Below are 13,490 nucleotides of genomic sequence, written 5' to 3' on the forward strand. Positions count from 1 at the left end.
TCCTCAGTAAGATGTGCATGCAGCTCATTTGCTGGAAAATGTTTTTGTTTTTTCCTCTTCCTCTTACAAACCAAAACCCCAGGCCTTGACCTAAATAAGAAAATCAAAATAATGTGATTTCAGGTGAACCTCAAGTTTACCTACTTATCTGCCATCTTTACTCTTAATAATATATATCCAGCACCTACAGGTCCTTAGTGAGCACATACCTAGCATGAATGAGCTTCAATCTCTAAGAATAAAGAACACCAAACCACAAGTCCAGTTAGGATGTATTTACCACTATGGACTTAGTAGACTCGGCTTTTTCCCATAGGAAGTTTTTGACAAAATTGGAGTTAAGCTAATTTCACTTGCAAGAGAGTCCCCGAGAGACCAGTATTTGTTCTGTGACATTTAATAACAAGGCACCAACTGCAGAGGCCCATCAGGCTAATAAAAAACACATAGCCTCTAGTTTCAGTGTGCAGAGCCAGGGTCCTACCAAGTCTGGCTGTTAGCTATCCCCGGCTCTCAGATAGGGTCAGTCCTGCTGACGAGGCTAGAAAACATCAGGAGGCCACAGCTGTGCAGGTTAGGAGGTGCACATCTCTGTCAACGCTTATGATGGTCATGGGAAAAGAATCCAGAAGTCTAGGTTTGGGAATTGTGTAAGCATTGTTTACTCAGGAGACAAGGCTTAACGTCCCTCTCTAGGACAAAAAGATACAAAAATAGGTCGCAAGGTCCCCCAATCAGCACAGCTAACATTTTTTTTTCATCCAGCACAGAACTGTTTAGTTCACAAAGGATAATCGCTTTGTGGAATGTCACTCAAGCTTCTACTTAGAAATATGGCATCCCTATTTAGAACCGAGGTTAATCAGCAGAGTCCCTGGGATGGCTCAATGCCTTATAGAAAGCAGCAAGCATGAACGTACTCAGCAGAGTCCCTGGGATGGCTCAATGCTTTATAGAAAGCAGCAAGCATGAACGTACTCAAGTCACAGTGTTTGCTTTTTTTTCTTTCTATCTCTGGGATAGAAGGAAAATTTACCTTCTTGGTAAATTTGAGGGTTGCTGGATCTTCGGCTACTCAGGTGGCTTTGACATGTGTCAGCCTTGGGGAAAGGGCTCCAGCCTCCTTTGTAGGGCTAGCTGGCAAAATCTCCAGTTTAACATAAACTTACGGATCGGTCTTTGGTCCAAATGTTTGTCTGCTGAGTTCTTATCATTCTCACCTCCATGGTCCATGGTTCTAGGATTTGGGCCAGATTAGGCTGGGGAGGAAGCAGAGATGAAGCAGCCTGTGGACTTGTGCTCATTGGATGAGTGAGGGGTGTTTTGTGTGGTGGAGTGAGCACTCCAGCTTTAAGGCATGAAGTGCTTTTGCCCTTCAGAGCTGCTTGGTCTTTGCAGTGGAAAGACCCTTGTGCTGTATATAGTCAAGTATCTGTCAGTGTTTTCCGAGACAGGGTTTCTCTGTGCAGCCCTGGCTGTCCTGGAACTCACTCTGTAGACCAGGCTGGCCTTGAACTCAGAAATCCACCTGCCTCTGCCTCCTAAGTGCTGGGATTAAAGGCATGTGCCACCATTGCCCGGCCTGCTTGTTTCTCAATATGCCAGATGCTCTCTTAGGTCTGGTTTGTGGTGAGATAACTCGTGATGATGGGAGCAGCTTTAGCTTTCACCATGGTAATTTTGTCCACACTGTCAGTGGCTACTGATGGCATTGTCTCACAGTAGAGGTAACAATGGCTTCTCTGGTTTCTCCTTGAAGAGGTGCTGGCATGTGTATTCTGGAATCTCTGGCTTCCAGGGGATGCTGCTCATGTCCAGTGGAGAAAAAGTCATGGGTGCAGGGTCCTTGAGGCCACCATCATACCCGGATGCCTGGATGCCCACTGGGTCCAAGAGCGTAATGAGACAGGGTTTCTTTTTTTTGGTGGTGGTGGGGTGGTTCGAGACAGGGTTTCTCTGTCTATCCCTGGTTGTCCTGGAACTCACTCTGTAGACCAGGATGGACTCGAACTCAGAAATCCACCTGCCTCTGCCTCCCAAGTGCTGGGATTAAAGGCATGCACCACCACTGCCCAGCTCCAAGAGCATAATGAAATGTCAGACTATGGTGACAGATGGATGCTACATGAGGAACATTATCCAGGTGCTGCACATCAACAAAGCTTCCGTTCAGAGGTTCTGCATACCTGCTACTGCCCGGCTACCAACTAGGCTGGAGGATCCACATCTTCCCCAGGGCTGTGCCACAACACAGAGCTAAGCCATTATGAAAGCACAATACCCATAATCCACACCCCCCTTCTGGAGCACTGCCACTCCTGCTGGGTTTCTTCTCCTTCTACCCATACATGTATCCAACCCTCCAACTGTTTCTACATCCATCCTACCTCTCGAGACCCCTAGAGCACATGCCTGTCAGTGATCTTTCCATGACAATCCATTCCAGAAGGAACCTGATGGCAGAAGTGCCAAGGTTACAGCTGCGAATATAAGAGCCAGGTTCTCTGCTAGACCTGGGGTTCCCATGGGGAGAATCTCTTACAGAGCAAAACATTTCTTTTCCAACCTCATTTTACCTACTCATCTTCTTGGTCATTGTCTTCAACCACCAATGGTCTTCCTTCTCTTTCGACTAAGGAAGCCCTCTTTGGCCTTGGGGGCTTTAAGAGACTGCTGTTCTTTTGTGACCTGAATGTTCAGCCAGCAAAGAGCTGGCTCTGTGTGTTCCTTTGCATCCTAGAGTGTTCTAATTCAGAAAGGCCCTTTTGTACCCATCTTCTTTAAAGGGTGCATTCTTCTGCCTTGCCAAACTACTTTATTACCCCAGCCTGTTTATCTCTCATATAGAATTTCTCAGAATCTCTCGTCATCCTATTTATTATTTTATAACTCACCAATTAAAGAAAATAGGCCCAAGTGGGCAGTTACCATTTTTTTTTTTATACTCTTACAGCTTGCCTTCTGTTTGTCTCACTGTTTGCAGTTACGGATGGATGCGTAGCCATCCTTCAATGTTTCTGAATGAATAAGAGAAAGATGCACACTAGACCTTACAAGTATTAAAAAGCTTGAGGATCAGTAGAGAATAGATTAGCTAGAACATGATTGGAGAGGGGATCTTGAGGCAAAGCCCAAGAGCCGACCCAACGGGAACAGAGGTGAGCAGAGGCTCTTGAGCTGCCCAACAAAAACAGTGGCCCTGGAGGGTGCCCTGTTATATCTGCCACAATCTGTGATAAATCAGAAGTTTAAACTAGTCACTGCAGAATTTTGTAACTATGTTGCAAAGTATGAGGTACCAGGACCCAAGTCTTATTTTCCTCCCTGTGGGAGATTATACAGTATGAGAATTCAGGGTGCCATGGTTTCATAGACTATATGTTATTGTTTAATTAGCTGATTGTAGTGAACTACAGACATAGTGTCAAAATGAGAATTCTGTAAGGCAAGACCTATGTGTGTTTAATGTAAGTGTAATGTAATTTCTGTTAAGAGATGTTTTTGTCTTTTTTTTTTTTTAACTCTGCTAGGTATCAAAACCAATGTGTGTGCATGTTAGCAACCACTTTTTTTTTTTTTTTTGAGGAAGGCCCAGTTTTTTCATCTGTAAAGAGAGTTAGAATATATTAGCTGGCTTTAAAAATTGATTACTAAGATAGGGTCTCATTATGATAGATGCCCTACCTGTTCTAGAACTTGCTATATAAATCAAGACTGCCTTGAACTGAAATCCATTTGTCTCTGTCTCTTTCACTAAAAACATGCACCATCATGCCTGGCTATTTTCACCACTTTCAGCTATTTATCTATGTATGTCTGAGAGTAGGTTTGTGCACAAGGTGGCTAGAGAAGGGCATTGAATCCCCTGGAGCTAGAATTACAGGCGGTTGTGAGCCACGTGATCTTGGTACTGGAACCAACTGGGGTTCTCTGCAATAGTAGCACATGATCCTCAAAGCTGAGCCATCTCTCTAGCCCCCAGAACACGGGATTTTAAATGAGAGGGTATGGGAAAATCAGTGGTACACAATGATCTCTAAACAAACTCCATTTTCCCTGTTACCTTAAAGGGGGATTCTGAATTCTCCTTGACTAGGATCTTCTGTTGGACTTTCCTGAGAACTGCTAGACTCAAAATAGACAGAACGCTGGCTAATATTTGCTTAGTGTCATTTTGTTTTTTTCTATAAAAAAAAAAAACCTGGACTTATGATTGTGTAATTTATTAGCTAAATGACATTCGAAACCTTCTTGTCGGCTGGGCGGTGGTGGCGCATGCCTTTAATCCCAGCACTTGGGAGGCAGAGGCAGGCAGATTTCTGAGTTCGAGGCCAGCCTGGTCTACAGAGTGAGTTCCAGGACAGTCAGGGCTATACAGAGAAACCCTGTCTCCAAAAACAAAAACAAAGCAAAAAGCAAAAAAACCTTTTTGTCTCAATTTTCAAATAAAATGGTCACTTGTCTAATACAAGGATTATGTAAGATTGTACTAGAAGTTGATATATGGTATTCAATTAACCTTCTGCATTTCACTCTTCATTCCACATGGGTAACCGGCTTCTTTCTCTTTCGTAGGTGTTCTCAGTGCCTCTGATCGCTCCTACAAGAAAGGACTGACTGAGAAACAATCAGCAAGAATTGAGTACAGTGGCTCCTTCTAGACTTAACAGATTTAAAATAGAATTAATCTTTAAACACAACACTTGGGAGGCAGGCCAATTTTTGCGAGTTCCAGGCACGCCAGAGGTACATTTTTGTTTTGTTTTGTTTTTGTTTTTGTTTCAAAAAGCAAAACAAAAACTCAAACCAGAAAAACATGGACATTAGGATACTGGTCTCTATCCTGAAACAGTGTTAAGTCTGTGTGGACTAGAATTTTGTTATTTCTGCTTGTGTCTACCAAGTGCTGCCCCACGGGCAACTATGCCTAGATGGAGCTTTTTGCTTTTTTTTTTTTTTCTGCACACAGCAAGGAAGAGGGCAAGGAAAGAAAAGACTTCAATAGTGAACTCTTTCCGTGGACCTAAGAACTAAAGTCAACTTAGCATGGCAGGTGTCTGTCTTTTCGTTGGAATTTTCCTTTTTTTGAAATTAGCAGGTTCTTAGGAATTGGTCCTTTATTTTTTAAAAAGTGAAAGCAAGGAAAACGCCGCTTGTGTGCATGTGGTTATGGAGAATGTCTTGTACGTCGCCCTATTTCCAGCACCTCCTAATCTGACTAGTAGAATAGGCACCCAAAAAGTGTTTCAGGATTATTTTTGGAACTTTAGTTATCTTTCTCACAGAAGCCTGTTGTGCCCACACTTGGCCACAAGCAAATCCACGCCTAGAAATAACATTTATTCTAAGGATCTCTGCGCAAAGATTCTTGGGAAGTGGTTCCCCTTCTGCATTCTCCCGCTATTCCCCCATTTGGGGAGTCTTTGAAAGAACTGGCACGACTTGCGTTTCCTTCCCTTCTTTCACCTCCAAAGAACAGGCCGGGTATGGGCAGGAGCATAAACCAATCCTAAAGCTGCATTTTCCCTCCCAACCAATAAATACAGGCTGTAAGCACTGGGCGCCGCTTTTGCCATCCTTCAGCCCGCCCCTCAAACTCCTTTTAGATTCTCCACTTGACAACTCACCCGACCAATGGGAAGTTCCTACTCTGAGGGAGGGGGCGGGACTCGGCCCGCGACAGACGGCTCCTCCTGACCAATGGGCTGACAGAAGTACGGAAGGGGGTGGAAGGCGGAGCCAATGGCGCGGTGCCAATCACGAGCATCAGGGAAAGGGCGGGACGAGAGTGTTAGCGGGAGGGAGGGGAAGGCCTCGGGATCCCAGCCGCGCTGCCGCCGCCGCCGCCGCAGCCCGAGTCGGAGGAGGGAGAAACCAGCGAGAAAATGGCGGCCGTGGCTGCTGAGGCGGCGGCGACCGCGGCGTCCCCCGGGGAAGGGGGCGCCGGCGAGGCCGAGCCGGAGCTCGAGCCCATTCCCGGCAGCGAGGCCGGCACCCCGCTCCCGGTCACGGCCACGGAGGCGGCGGTGCCGGACGGCGAGGCCGACGGGCGCCAGTCCGCCCCTCAGGCCGACGAGCAGCCGCTGCCGCCACCGCCGCCGCCGCCGCCGCCGGGGGAGCTGGCCGGTAGCTCCGAGGCTGAGGAGGCAAAGCCGCCTGAGCCCGCGGCCGTCCCGGTCCCGCCGCCCGAGCAGCCCCCGGCCGCCCCGGAGCAGCCCGAGGACGCGCCGCGGCCGCCGCCAGCTCCGGCGCTCGTGCCGCCGGCGGGCGGGGACACGGCGGTGTCGCATCTCATCCCCGGCTCGGAGGTGCGGGTCACGCTGGACCACATCATCGAGGACGCGCTCGTCGTGTCGTTCCGCCTCGGGGAGAAGCTCTTCTCCGGGGTCCTCATGGACCTATCCAAAAGGTACCGCCGGCCCCCGACAGCAAGCTGTCCGCTCCGCCGCGAGGAAGAGCGCGAACCCCGGCTGCTCCCACCCCGCCCTCGGGTGCTGCGCGCCGCTCTCCGCGTGGGGCGCGCTCCGCGTGGGACAGGCGCGCGCGGTCCCGGTCCCAGGTGTGCAGCTGGGGACGCGCGCGGGTGCAGATGGCTGGCACACTCCGCCTCCTCGTCCCGGCCCTCCGCGACCCTCTGGCTTGCACACTGGGGCAGATGGGTTAATGCAGAATGCAGATGGATCCCCCCAGAGAACCGGGTGCTGGGGGGGGGGGGCTAGGGGGGGAGGGAAGAGGTGCTGCTGAGGCATTTGCCTGTCCTCAAATCAACCTTTAACTTTAGCGGAGCTGAAGAAAGGGGTGTGTGCTTTGGGCTTCCAGAAAGGTTACCTGTCAGTTGTTAAAAGAAGAAGAGCCCCTAGTTTAATGAACCCTTTTTACTGTTATTAAGAACTGATGGAAATAGTTTCTCGGAGGATCACTCTTTAATAAGGAAGGTACCTTTTGCTAATTTTACTTATAGCTTAAAGAAATATTGAAGACGGGTTGAGTCCCTTGTTTTTTGAACCTTTGCTATCAAAGTGGAGGGTTTACAAAGAAATGTTCGCATGACTTTTTCTTTGGCGATGGTAGAGACTTGAGTCTCATGACTTCAGAGATTGTGTTTACAGTTAAGTTTATGTTTTGACTACAAGGTTAAGTTCACCTACAAACCTCTGTCTCATCCAGTATATTTTCACCTTTTGATTTAAAATGTTCTGAGCACTGCTTTAAACAGGTAACGAAGATAATCTGTTTTCAGTTTAGAGTTAACCTTTTTATTCTCTTCTTTTGCAGATAGGAAGTGCAGAGACTCCCATTCATGGCTCTCCATTCTGTTTCCTGCAACAGCACACACACTCTGGTGTCTCACCTGTTTGGAAATGGCTTAGTGCGTTTGATGTGTTTATGTATTTCTTTTCTTTTCTTTTTTCTGTCCTGGAGATTGAACCTAGAGCCTCCTGCATCCTAGGCAAGCATTCTGCCACCTAGCTACACATTCCCAGCTTTCTCAGATTTTTCTTTCTTTTACTTTTTGAGACATGGTGTTGGTTAAGTTGTCCATGCTTGCCTTGAACTTGCAATCATCCTGACTCAGCCTCTCTCAAGTACTGATATGACGGGCATTTCCCATCATACCCCATATCCTGGCTTATGCTTTACTCTTAAATTCCTTGACCTCCTGTCAAGACACAGGAATTTGCTTCTACCTGGAAATAGTTATTTAAAATTTACATTGGAATATGGTGGAGGTGGGGGCAGGGTGGGGCATGTTATGTTGGGCAACTGTTCAATTGCTCAGTGTACTTTGTTAGTCTTCAGGGTCCTTGCTTTTATTTATTCATTTGTTGGCTGACTTAAGGTTAGTGCTTTCATTAGTAGCTTTTGTTTTCATAATTAGAAAGCTGAATAGATTGCTTTCTACTGGTGTTTTTAATAGCAAAAGAGACACTCTAATGTGTATGCTATTGAATTAAACAGAAGAAGAGGCCAGTGATTGTGAGAATCTGAATTTCAAATCTGCAAAAGAAAGGTGCAAACAGGTAAGTGTTTGGAAATAGAGTGGGTCATGATTTCTCATGCTGAGGTGCTCGCTATGTCAGTTTTAGAGAATTGTCATTTGGAGTTTCACTCTGTTTTGCTAACAGCACTTCTTGTATATAATAATTTATTTTTGTCAGAGGAGCTTTTGAAAGGACATGGAGTCTTGCTTAGTTTTGAACTTCTGGGCTCAAGTTAATCCTGCCTTGAGCATATATCCAGACTTTTTATCCACTGTATTCAGTTCATGGCTACACTGTATTCAATAGCCACTTTAAAAATAATTTGTATCTTATTTGAATTGGCCACTGAATTATACTTCCTGGTAAAAAGTAGCAAGAACTCCCAGTTAAAAGTAGGTGTTGTATCATAAAAGTTAGAGTCTTTGTAACTGAGGTGATGGTATATTGTTTATATGGGATTCGATCAAGGTTTCTTTAATTTGGCTAGTTAGCTTACGACTGGCAAAGATTTAAATGTGTGAAAAGTTAGGTGGGGTAGCAAGTTTTCTTTTAGGCAGGAAGTAAAGAATTGTGGGTTTTTTTTTTTTTAGATAAAGTGCTTTTTCTGATTTTTAGCAGCTGTGCAGGGTGCTGCAAAGGGCAGTGGGTCTTAAGCCAAGCTGAATAGTCCTTAATGCTGCTTTTGAGAGTCTTTCTATGAATATAGGAGGGCATGTAACATAATTTCAGAAGCTGGAGTTCTTGCCCTGAGATAATAGGGGGAATGTGTCAGTGTATTTGTGCTATTGTTTAGTCTTCCAGAGGGTTACTTATTGCATTTATTTAGTTATTTCGTTGTTTTTTTCTTTTGTGTGTGTGAGGATTTTGTTAGAGGCTTCAGACATAGGCTTCTACCCCTATTGTTCTTTTGAGAGTAATTTGTTTGGCCAATTCACATGAGTACAAGAAGCATAATGCATATATATTGTATTTCTCAGTTTACCAGAAAGGACAGACTTTATACTGTTAACAGCTATACTTTTGAAGACTGTATCGTCCTGTGACTTTATAGCTCTCTAGTTTGTACAAGTGAAACCATGTTTCCAGTAAGGCACTTCCCTTAAGCAGCAGAAGCTGTTCTATCCCTAAATGACATCATTAGCCTAACACGAGGGTAGTTTGAATATCTTGTGAAAAACAAGTTTTGTTTATCATTAAAAAATGCTGAATATGTTTAAGAATAAAGTTGATTCACTGTAGCTATTTACACCCATTCCTCTTAGATTCTTTAGATTACTTGCTAAACTATCTGATTATTTTAGACTATTCAATTACTGATGAACTTTTTGTTAGGCCTTATATCTTGGAATATGAGCCTGTATGTGTACACTGCTCTGCTTCAACATTTATTATGGTTTATCAATCTTGTAACTGCCTCCATTGGGTGTTTTTTTGAATGAAATCCCAGGTACACATACAGACATTTCATCTTAGCTCTTTGAACAGATAAGGGCTTTATCAAATAACCGTAATTCCCAGAATTATAGGAATTCCAATTAGTTAACATGGTTATGAATAAATCTTATTTTCCCATAGACTTTCTCAGTTGATACTTGAAAGAATATTCTCTACATGATTTTGTTTGTTTGCTTGTTTTTGAAATAGGGTCTTATGTAGTCCAAGTTAGCCTGGAACTCTGGTTCTTCATACTTCTACTTCCCTAAAGCTAGAATTACAGACTTTACCACTATTTCTTTTTCTTTCTTTCTCTCTCTTTCTCTCTTCTTTCTTTCTTTCTCTTTTTCTTTCTTCCTTCCTCCCTCCCCCTCCCTCCTTCCCTTCCTTCCTTCCTTGCTTGCTTTCTCTCTTTCTCTCTCTCTCTCTTTCTTTCTTTTTCTTTCTTTCTTTCTGGCAAGGTCTTATGTGTAGTCTTGGCTGGCCTTGCACTAGCTTGTGTAGCCCAGATTGGACTCCTCTTGACTTCTGTTAGGATTATTGGTGTGTGCCTTGTTCAAATGGATTATTTTATTTTGTATTATCTTTAAAAAAAGTTAAAAAGCTACTTTGAAACCCTGAAAAATATTTCTGAATCCTTGAATTAAGGAATCATGAAGTAAGCATTGGTACGTTAAAAAGGCTTGTATACATATTATATTTTTATAAGTATTATAATCTTTGTATGGGAGACTGTTTATTAAAAATTGAAATGATTTCTTTTGAAAACTTCAGCATTTACTGCCTAGGACTTTAAATTTATAGAACATTTACTTGTTTTTAAAGGAAATATAAACCAAGACAATGATTTCTTTTCTTTACAGAGACCATGAACGTATGGTGCAATAGCCCTACTTTTGGTGGGAAAAATATACAGCCATTCTGGTGGAGCAGTGAGTAGTGGTGTCAGTAGTTTATACTAAAGCTTTGAGGTTGAGGACATAGGCCCTCGAGTAGTTTCCATGAAGGCTGGGTTGAGTTGTACATTCCTAAAAATGTTTGCATTTTTTGGTGGTTATATCTTAACTTGAAAGGTACTAGAGGGCTTTGTATAGTAAGTAAAGTAGCAGATACAGAGGCAAGTGCCAGTCACCTTCTGGTCTGGACAACTTCTAGGATGTGCTGAACTGTACTGTACTGAGTGACTTCCTCCACTGTTTTAATTTCACTGTTTTGGTAGACAGGCATGATTAGTTGTTGGTAAATAATCTAGTTTGAATCTGAGAACAAAGAATTGTGATTTTTTTTTTTCTTTTGCTTAGAGGCAAAGTTTTTCTGTGTAGTCCTGGCTAGCCTGTAGTTTGTACTTTCTCTGCCTTAGCTTCCTTGAGTCCTGGGATTATAGGGATGTACTTGCCCAGCTCCCAAATAAAGTTCTATCAGTTTTATTAGGTATATTTTTATATTATAAATAATACTCCCACCCCAGCCCCCACAGAAGTCTTTGTGGATAGGCTTGCTACATAGCCATGCTGACCCTGAACTCAGATGTTCTCGTCTCAGCTTCCAGACTGCTGGCCTAACAAGCCTGTGTCACCACATGTACTGACAAATATTACATTAGTAACTGGATATATTATACGTACTCTATGCCAGAGATGCCTTATTGGACTTGAAGTTTTCTTTTTTTGAGATAGGATCTCATTCTGTGACCCAGACAGGCCTCAAACTATCCATGATCTTTTCTGTCTTAACCTTTTGAGTGCTAGGATTACAGGCATGGCCATGCTTAGCTGGAGTTTCTAATAAGGTTAATTTTCAGATGTTTACATGTAAATAAGACCATATTTTACTATGTATTATTTTAAAGTCATGATGAAACTCTTGGTAAGAACAACTTTTTCTGGTTGGGGTTTGCGGGAGGGAGCTGTTAAATAGTTTGAATATTAGTGCTTATCTTCACCGTTATGGCTGATTTCAGATGCTAAAAGGTGAAAAATGTTTTTAGTTAAATGGCCTATCAAGTACATCATTTCTTGCTGGTTTGGTTTCCCCCTAAATTTCTAAATTAAGATTCACATTAGCAGAAAGAAGCTTGCTATAGTGACTGCCAGATACAGAAGTAAGTGAAAGTTTAGTTACATTATGCCTGGATTTAATATAGAATGACTTTGCTAAACACAGTTTAGTCAGTAGTTCTCAAAAATGTATAAATTTCTGGAGTTGCAAAGATGGCTGGGCTCTCCAGAGGATTCAGCTTCAGTTCTCAGCTCATCCAAGGCAGCTCACAGCTGTCTGCCTTCTGCTCCAGGGGTCCAGCTTTCTGATCTGCAGTGGCACTGTGTGCATGAAATCTACATAAATACATGTGGCCAAACACCCATACAGATAAACTATTTTTTAAAATGAACAGATTTCTGACCTTGTCCCCATCAATTTTACTTTCACTCAGTGTGATTCTGATGCTGGACTATATAGGAGACACTGGTTTTTAGAGAAGAGCAAGAAGTTATTTTAACTTAGAATGGAATATAATTTGCAAACTAAGCAGTGAGTTTGGAGGCTGTACGACCTGGGTAACATATCCAGATTCTTGTTGAGAATCTGGTACGTATACTTGGAAGTGGTTTTTAACTTTAGCTGCCCATTGCAGGTATAAGTTGTCCATAATTTTTAATCTTTTAACCAATTTTTTAGTTGCCTAACTACAGTTTTCTTCTCTTCTCATATTTCTATTATCTAACAGAGCTGCCAAGCTTTACTTTCTCGACTTAATAATTACACTGCATATGTCCTTTTTTTTTTTTGGTTTTCTGAGACAGGGTTTTTCTGTATAGTCCTGGCTGTCTTGGAACTCACTCTGTAGACCAGGCTGGCCTCGAACTCAGAAATCCTCCTGCCTCTGCCTCCCAAGTGCTGGGATTAAAGGTGTGCTCCACCACCGCCTGGCTATTTCTTTACTTTTATTCTATTTTTTTAATTTCTTGAGGACACGCTCTTTAGTTTAAGCAGGCCTCAATTACTGTGTAGTTGAGGATGACCTCTGTCTTTTGAGGGCTACGATCAGATGTTGAGGATGCAGTCCAGGGCTCAGCTATGCTTAGGCTGCCTCACAAGCGCCTTCATTTGCCATTTCCATGTTATATCCATTGTTTCATTTCACACTGAAAGGGTTTTCAGTTAAATTTGCAGACATAGTGCCAGATTAAGTAAATTGCTTAAAATTGAGAATGGTAGACGTTAGTAGGAATACATAAGGTGGCTGTTATTCAAGATGTGGCCGGGCCCTTTACTTGATTTCTTCTACATCTATTATGTATTTATTATTTCTTTTATTTTCTTTTTTTCTGTTTTAATTTCTTTTCTTTTATTCTTTATGGGGACTGATCTCATAAAGTCTAGTCTTGCCTCAAACTTGATAACTGAGCCTGGCTTTGAAGTCCTGATCCTCCTGCTTCTAATTTTTAAGGGCTGAGGTGGCAGACATACGCTCTGGTCCCCAGGTGATTTTCTTTTTGCCCAGTGCTGGGGATTGAATCCTGGGCTTCATGCACATTGGAGAGGAGCACTCTGTCACTGACTGTTTTGTCACTGTTGATATGTTGCCTAGGTTGACCTGGAACTTAGGGTTCTCCTGCCCTGTCCTAACCAGTTACTGGCACTAACCCCAGTAGCCACAACGCCAGCCTCCTAATCCTATGGTTCTTTTTTTTTTTTTTTTTAAGATTTATTTATTATTATATGTAAGTACACAGTAGCTGTCTTCAGACACCCCAGAAGAAGGCATCACATCTCATTACGGGTGGTTGTGGCCGCTGGGATTTGAACTCATGACCTTCAGAAGAGCAATCGGTGCTCTTACCCACTGAGCCATCTCACCAGCCCCCCTATGCTTCTTTTATGTGATACTATGCTTTAGAGACCAAGTCAAAGGACAGCTTGCAGGATTTGTGTTTTTCTTGCAGGATTTGTGTTTAACCCTGACGGTTAAATTCAGTTTGTTGGCTTGGTGGCCAGCAGCACCTTTACCCACTGAACTGGGGACCACCTTGCATGGCCTTTTTTGTGTTTGTTTGTGTATGAGTTTTTTTTTTT

General features: G+C 43.3%; 1 protein-coding gene and 1 pseudogene across 9 annotated transcripts in view; one reads left to right on the forward strand and one right to left on the reverse strand.

The window, feature by feature from the left end:
* Positions 1 to 638: 638 nt before the first annotated feature.
* LOC116078634 lies at positions 639 to 1,998 on the reverse strand (annotated as a pseudogene).
* A 3,797-nt stretch (positions 1,999 to 5,795) lies between these two features.
* Positions 5,796 to 13,490, forward strand: part of Pwwp2a (PWWP domain containing 2A) — a 39,947-nt gene continuing 32,252 nt past the window's right edge. The window contains exons 1-3 of one of the 9 annotated variants that reach the window (XM_031354941.1): positions 6,472 to 6,935; positions 7,276 to 8,021; positions 10,280 to 10,348. Coding sequence is in view for 4 of the 9 variants with exons in the window: in XM_031354934.1 (XP_031210794.1) it covers positions 5,886 to 6,409 (524 nt within the window). In the remaining 5 variants the exon portion in view is untranslated. Of the gene's footprint in view, positions 6,410 to 6,471; positions 6,936 to 7,275; positions 8,022 to 10,279; positions 10,349 to 13,490 lie in introns of those variants that run through there. The other 8 variants (XM_031354936.1, XM_031354937.1, XM_031354942.1 and 5 more) reach the window with 8 other exon arrangements.

This window comes from Mastomys coucha, unplaced genomic scaffold, assembly GCF_008632895.1.
Source record: "Mastomys coucha isolate ucsf_1 unplaced genomic scaffold, UCSF_Mcou_1 pScaffold5, whole genome shotgun sequence".
NCBI classification, from domain to species: domain Eukaryota; kingdom Metazoa; phylum Chordata; class Mammalia; order Rodentia; family Muridae; genus Mastomys; species Mastomys coucha.